General features: G+C 42.4%; 1 protein-coding gene across 5 annotated transcripts in view; it reads left to right on the top strand.

The window, feature by feature from the left end:
- Positions 1-7,543, top strand: part of Zc3h7a (zinc finger CCCH-type containing 7A) — a 37,787-nt gene that overhangs the window by 23,088 nt on the left and 7,156 nt on the right. For 4 of the 5 annotated variants that reach the window (XM_031362693.1, XM_031362722.1, XM_031362703.1 and 1 more), the window contains 8 exons: positions 372-558; positions 938-1,099; positions 2,255-2,451; positions 3,108-3,208; positions 4,057-4,238; positions 5,224-5,300; positions 5,858-5,991; positions 6,344-6,449. In XM_031362693.1, coding sequence (XP_031218553.1) covers positions 372-558; positions 938-1,099; positions 2,255-2,451; positions 3,108-3,208; positions 4,057-4,238; positions 5,224-5,300; positions 5,858-5,991; positions 6,344-6,449 — 1,146 coding nt within the window. The remainder of the gene's footprint in view (positions 1-371; positions 559-937; positions 1,100-2,254; positions 2,452-3,107; positions 3,209-4,056; positions 4,239-5,223; positions 5,301-5,857; positions 5,992-6,343; positions 6,450-7,543) is intronic. The other variant, XR_004116470.1, reaches the window with a different exon arrangement.

Here is a 7,543-nt window from a genome sequence, read left to right as displayed (position 1 = left end):
TGTTTTGAGTGTGTGACTGGATCTGTCAGAGCAAAGGAATCACCATTGCAGATAGTCCAAGCTTTAGGGCAGCCTAACACAGTAAGGAGACAGAGAGCAGAGCATATAAAATTCGTGTCCTGTGGAAGCAGAACAGTTGTCATTAGTAACAGCCATTAGAGGATCACTAAAGGGGCCCAGCGTCGAAAGATGCAAATGTAGAAATGGACAGATTGTCGTAGAGAAGTGCACTGGAATAGGATGGCGGCAGCCTTGGTCTACTCTCCACAGGAATTCAGGTCTCTTTTAGTGATAGTACAATATTTGTTGCCTGTTTCTGTTTTGTTTTGTTTGTTTTTTTGTTTTGTTTTGTTTTCTTACTCTTTTTGCAGATGAATGGACCATGTAGTTTGTTTGCCTCTGAAAAAATTCTGGGAATTACAAGTCAGCCTAGAAATGACTTTGGAAACTTTTTTGGAAATGTGATCGCTAAACCATTTTCATCAGGGACTCCTAGGCATCCCCTCGAAGGAACCCACGAGCTGAGGCAAGCTTGCCAGATCTGCTTTGTAAAATCAGGTCAGCACACCAAACTAGCGGGCAGCAGGTGTGAGCTGTGAGGTGCTCGTGACCAGGTGAAAGAGCCCTGGCTCTGGTGGCTTTAAGATGTTAGGGAGGAAGTAGTGGGAGGAGCAGGCAATATCTGCTCTAGAAGCTATTCAAATTGTTGCCTGTTTCTGCTTTTATGAGCAGGTAGAGTTCCTTTTTAGATAATTTCGGCAGCACTGCTGCTCCATGGACAAGGCACAAGTTTCTGGCAGCCTGTTTGTTTCTGATGGGATTTCCAGCCTGTGGTGGTCAATGTTCACCTGCTCGTGACTGCTTATAAACAGCCCATACAATTGAAAGGGACTTGTTCTGCTCCAAAAATGAATAATCTTCTTTATGTCTTTTTCAGGCCCTAAGTTAATGGATTTCACATACCATGCAAATTTAGATCATAAATGTAAGAAAGATATTTTAATTGGTAGGATAAAAAATGTTGAAGATAAATCATGGAAAAAAATACGCCCAAGACCAACAAAAACAAATTATGAAGGACCATATTATATATGCAAAGGTACTTTATTGTAATTCATTAATTGGTGTATGTTACATGACTAACCAACTTTGGGAGAATCACTCTGCTGACCCCAGGCCTTGTCGTCTGTACCTGTCGGCTACATTTGTTCCAATATTTCCTGTTAAACTGTTTAGGGTGTGGAGAGATGGCTCAGTGGTTACAACTTCTGGCTGCTCTTCAGAGGACCTGAGTTCAGTTCCCAGGCAGCTCACAACTGTCTGTAGCTTCAGCTCCAGGAAGTCTGGCATCCTCACACAGACATACATGCATGCAGAACACCAGTGCACATAATAAATAAATATTTAAAAACAGAAAACAGAAAGTAATGAGAAAGATGGTTAGACCCAGAGCACAGCAGTGTGTTGAATCAGGTCAGTTCATATTTTTGTTGTTTTTGCTGTTTTTTTTTTTTTTTTAAACATCTTTTATATATTTCCTAGTCTGTGGAGACAAGGCCTAGATTGGGTTTTAAACATGGAACTCAGTTCATCTCCATAGAATTACAGCACTGAGGAAGCTCTGAGTGAGCGTCCAAGAAGGCTTGTATTCAGTGTAAGCCCCATCTGAACGAGCTTTGGAAGCCACTAAGAAATGACGAAAAAAGAAAGGAAACCACTGTTTCCACGTGTAGTTTACTTTTTGTTTTTATTTTCTTTTTTTTTGTGTAGATGAGTGTTTACGTGCATATATGTCTGTGTACCTGTAAGTTCAGGGCCTGCACAGTCCAGAGCAGTTCCAAAGGTGGTGAGCCACAGTGGGATGCTGGGAGTGCAACCCCAGGCTTCTGCACGAGCAGCCAGTGCTTTTTAATTGCTAAGCCTTCTCTTCAGTCCGATGTTTTTATGAGAGCATGACTCTTTACAATGACATTTTCACACATATGTAACACATGCTTTGGTAGTTTAACCCCATTTCTGTCTGGTGTCTCATTTTCCCCATAAAACGTTTTTTAACCTTGATGTGGCCCTGCGTCTTCTCCCCATTGCCATCAAAACCAGTTCAGCTGGAAGACGGAGTTCCATCCCATCCTGCACTGGAGCGACTTTCCTGCTTGAATTACCTGAATCACCTGGGATGTTCTGCTGATACTGTAACTCTGCTTGCCATTCATTGGCTCTGGAAAAACAGTGTCTGTCTCTCCTGCCTTTCCAGATGTTGCTGCAGAGGACGAATGCAGATATTCTGGCCACTGCACTTTTGCTTATTGCCAAGAAGAGATAGATGTGTGGACCCTGGAAAGAAAAGGGGCATTCAGTCGAGAGGCTTTCTTTGGTGGCAATGGAAAGATCAGCCTTACTGTGGTCAAAATTCTCCAAGAGCATCTTGGAGAGTTTATATTCCTTTGTGAGGTGATTTCTCCACAACTCATTTTCTACTGTCAAATTTGGTGAGAGTGGTGGAAAGTATAACTCATTGGAGAGCCTAGTGTGCATGGGGGCCTCAGCACTGCATTAAAAATGTGGCTGGGTGCTATGGCACGTGTCTTTAACCGTAGCACTTGAGAGACAGAAGCAGACAGATCTCTCTGAGTTCCAGGCCAGCCTGGTCTATATAGTGAGCTCCAGGCCAGCTAAGGCTACTTTTCTCATCAAAAACCAAACTAAAAGAAAGTCTGTTCAGGCATGGTATATACACCTTTATCCTGGCACTCTTGGGAGGTAAAGGCAGGCCCGTTTCTATGAGGGTTAAGCCAGTAGCTACTCCTGCTCTTTGAAAGAATGAGAGAAACCTGGGCTTGGTGATACATGCCTGCAGTACCAGTGCTCAGAAGTCTGAGGCAGGAGCATTACTCTTAAGTTTCAAAGCCAGTGTGGTGGACTATAGAGATCATGTCTCAAATCAACCAGAGCAGTGTGTATATTAGTACGGTCTCGTGCCGAGTATCATTTGGTACAAATTATTCATTATAAATGTATAAAGATACTGAAACTAAGGCAGTATTCTGGGCACAGAACTTAGACTTGTGTTTATTTGTGTGATAATCCTTCTTTTCTTTCTATTTCAGAAATGTTTTGATCATAAACCTAGGATGATAAGTAAAAGAAATAAAGATAATTCCACTGCCTGTTCTCACCCGGTCACGAAGCATGAATTTGAGGACAATAAGTATGTTGGTGATTTATTTTTTATAGTGACAAAGATCCATGTTCTTAGATCCAGTAAAGGCAACAGTAGACTAGATATGGAGGTGCACATGGTTACACAGCAGAGGATCTGAAGGCAGGTTACCTCTGAACTTCAGGTCAGCTAGGACTCCATAGTGAGAGCACACTGCCTTCAAGAAAAGGGAAAAAGTCAGTAGAAGGCATTTCTTTTGCCCTTCTGCTGTTTTGAGAGGTAATAACTATTTTAAAATGTCTTTTAGCTAGGTGTTATGGCACATGCCTATAATCTCAGCACTCAGGAGGCAGAGTCAGAAGAACCACAAATTTGAGTCTAACCTAACCTACATAGCAAGCTAGGGCAGCAGGTGTTTTATAATGAGAAACCAGCCAAAAGCAAAACAGTGAGCTGGACAGTGGTGGTGCATTCCTTTAATCCCGTGTGTGTGTGTGTGTGTGTGTGTGTGTGTGTGTGTGTGTGTGTGTGTGTGTGTATTCATGTGCGCACGTGCGCGCGCACACACTAAAAAAACAGTAGAAAAAGTTAAAAAGTATTTTTGTTCATTTGTCTGAGAATTAAGTACTAAATTAACTAGACTGATTACTTAGTATAGAAAAGTCCATTAATTTATAGCTTCTCATGACATCCATTTATGACTTTGTTGTTGTTGTTTAAACTATAATTATACCGTTAAGAGTTGCATGTGTAATTTTTTTTCTGGTACTACCTTTAATAAAATGGCTTTTCAGACTAGCACTTGACATTGTATGTATATGTATGTACGCATTCATGTATAGTTTTCAAAGTTGGCAGAGCAGTCAGTGTTACAATGTACTTGGTTTTTGTCTTAGGTGCCTTGTCCACATTTTGAGAGAGACCACAGTAAAATATTCCAAAATACGTTCTTTTCATAAACAATGTCAACTTGATTTATGTCGACATGAAGTCCGTTATGGCTGTGTGAGGGAAGATGAGTGCTTCTATGCCCATAGTCTTATTGAACTGAAAGTCTGGATAATGCAAAATGAAAGAGGTGGGTGTGTGTCGGTGTGTTACTGTCCCTGTGTGAGAGAGAAGTTGGGGATGGGGTGGGGGCAGAACAGTAGTAAGGAGAGCCACACTTTTTAGCCAGCTCATTTGATAACAGTTTGGGGCTGGTGAGATGTCTTGGTGGGGAAAGGCACTTGTGCCAATCATGAGTGAGTTGGATTCCTTCAATCCATGTGAAAGGAGAAAACTGACATGCACCCTGTCTTCTGAGCTCCACGTGAGCACAGACACAGAGTAAATAAATTACATGTAATAAAAAAATGTAAGTATGCAGTTCCATCCCTCTAGTGGGATTGGACTTAGGGCCCTATGTACTCTAGGCAAGCTCTCAACCACTAAGCTTTATCTCTTGTCCTCTTTGCTGTTGATGTCAGCTAGGTCACTACTCCATTCTTGGGCTGCCCTTGAACTCACTCTGTAGCCCCAGCAGACCTGATGTGGAATCCTACCTCAGCTTCCTTAGTGGTTGAGACTATAGGACTGGGCCCCCTTGCTCAGCACTATAATGTTTGTTTGTTTGTATTTTTAAAGAATTAACTATTTTGGATGTGTTTTCATACAATTAATCATCAACACAAATTTGTACATGTAGCATGGATTTTATGAATGGGGAAAGGATTCCTCAGAAGACATAAAGAACTGTGCTTGTAAATACTCCATTTAAAAAATGTGATGCAGCCGGGTGGTGGTGGCGCACGCCTTTAATCCCAGCACTTGGGAGGCAGAGGCAGGCGGATTTCTGAGTTCGAGGCCAGTCTGGTCTACAGAGTGAGTTCCAGGACAGCCAGGACTACACAGAGAAACCCTGTCTCGAAAAAACCAAAAAAAAAAAAAATGTGATGCAATATACATCCTTGATGGATCAGGCTGCCTGAGACCTGGAGAGTTAAGAATTCTCTTAGGCTGACTGAAACCAGATGACTGGGTACAGTGATGTGTTCTTTAAGAGAAACTTGTACATTTCCTAGGTATCTCCCATGATGAAATTGCTCACCAATCCAAACAATACTGGAGAAGCGTGGAAGCGAGCCTGCCTGGAGTGCAGGTATTTCCCTGTCCCTGTGAGCTGGGTGCCCTTGGGGAGTTGCCCAGCTGCTGCTGGATTTAGTATAGATTCAGGTTCATACTTGCAGTCCTTTACTTACTGCTTGCTCAGTTCAGTAACTCTTCTGTGAAAACACATTTGCAGCTGATTGATTGCCATAAACAAGGATAGGCAGCCTGTGATATCTGCCAGTGATATAGGACACAGTTTTCCTATTTAGCTCATTTGGGAAAACACTGGGCCTTGGCCTCTGGCAATTCTTGGCTACAGTAATAGGTTACGCTTTGAAGTGTTGTGCCCTACATGGTTTAAATTGCTTATCCATTGCTCTCCTTGACCCACTCAAAAGCCACTGAGTTTCACAACTAGCTTCTCTCAGTTGAGGTTTGACATTTATGTCTGTAATCTTTGTATCAGATTCTTTTGCATATTTGAGACAGTTTAGTTTAACTATCATATATGTATTTGTTAAGTCATAGAGCTAGACAACTGTGCTGGTACAAAATGCTGTTTTTAGAAAAGTGGTTTCTATTGTAATTGGTCTTTTATTGTTCAAGGTCCTTGGTAATCAAATAATGCCTGGATTACTTAACATGGAGATAAAGTTTGTATGTGCTCAGTGTCTGAGAAATGGCCAAGTCATTGAACCAGACAGGAACAGGAAGTACTGCAGTGCCAAAGCACAGCACTCGTAAGTATGTGTGGGTGCCTGCAAGTCCCTGCGCTCCGTAGGGTCCAGTCGTGGGAGAGAGGAGTCAGGACACAGGAATTAGCTTTGGTAACAAATGAAAAGGAAGTGGCTCTGGAGGACCTAGTAGCTGATATTTCATGAGTAGTGTTTTGTTTGATTTTACCACTTTCTTTGTTTCGTTTATACTGAATGCTGAAAAGTGTCAAGAGGAAGTGAGCCAATAGATGCACAGAGCATCTCTTAGAAGGGTTGAGAAGACGACTCTGGCCCTCTGGGTGCCCATACTGTGCTTGCCTTTTATGTGATGGTTTTGTCCAAGTGTTGTTTTTTTTCTGAACTCCATCTTTTTTAGGTGGACCAAAGAACGTCGTGCAATGAGAGCTATGTCTTTTGAACGTAAGAAGTGGATGAACATCCGTCCTCTCCCCACAAAGAAACAAATGCCTTTACAGTTTGATGTACATACGTAATTTTTAAGCCACTTTTTATAATTAGGCATTTCCAATTACTAGAAAGTAGTGCTAATTCAGACTGAAGCTCAAAGCCCTTTAAGTACTGCTCCTCAGTTGTGATGAAATTGAAGCTGTTTGGTTTTCTTCCTTGCTCCTTGGTGTGTGTGACTAACAGTTTTCGTATTGACTGGTACTTCAACGGTTACGTAGACAGAGTCAACAGATAACCAGAGCTGAGGGAAAGTTAGTGCATAATTTAATTAATTTTTCAAAGGGTTTATTTTGGAGACTAAATGAGGATTTCCTTTTATTTTGTCTGAGTTGGAGGTGAAGCCAGGGCCACCTTTCTTGTCAGCAATGCTAGACGCAGTTGCTCTCATTTTTTCTGTTGCACCTTGGTTGTTTCACTACAACACAAAATGCAAGCTAAAAGCCACTCAAAGATGCCAGGCAGTGGTGGCACACTGCTTTAATCCCTGTACTCGGGAGGCAGAGGCAGGAGGATCTCTGCGAGTTGGAGGTCATCCTGGTCTACAGAGGTCATTCCAGGACAGCCAGGTTTCTACAAAGAGAAACCCTGTCTCAGCCCCACCCCCCCAACACACACACAAAGACACTCAAAGATATAAGACTTGTTAAGGTGGCCCAGAAGAGAACGTCAGTGCCAGTGATGCGCACTCATGCTCTCCACACCTCTTGGGAAGAGAACACCACACCATCTTAGCAGATGGATCGTTTTTCACTCATGCAGCAGCGCCTCTTGTTTTGGGAGGGACTTAAGTGGCCACAACAATACCAATAATCGGGGGTTGGAGAGATGGCTCAGCGGGTTAAGAGCATTGACTGCTCTTCCAAAGGTCCTGAGTTCGGATTCCAGCAACCACATGGTGGCTCATAACCATTCATGATGAGATCTGATGCCCTCTTCTGGTGCGTCTGAAGACAGCTACAGTGTATTATGCCAGAGTGAGTGGGCCCGAGCAAGCTCAATTCCCAGCAGCCACATGATGGCTCACAGTTATCTGTACAGCTACGTGTATTCATACACATAAAATAAATAAATAAATCTTAAAAAAAAAAAAAACCAATACCAATAATCA

The sequence above is a fragment of the Mastomys coucha genome, unplaced genomic scaffold (assembly GCF_008632895.1).
Source record: "Mastomys coucha isolate ucsf_1 unplaced genomic scaffold, UCSF_Mcou_1 pScaffold12, whole genome shotgun sequence".
Taxonomy (NCBI): Eukaryota; Metazoa; Chordata; class Mammalia; order Rodentia; family Muridae; genus Mastomys; species Mastomys coucha.
This window is presented reverse-complemented; position numbering and strand designations above follow the sequence as displayed.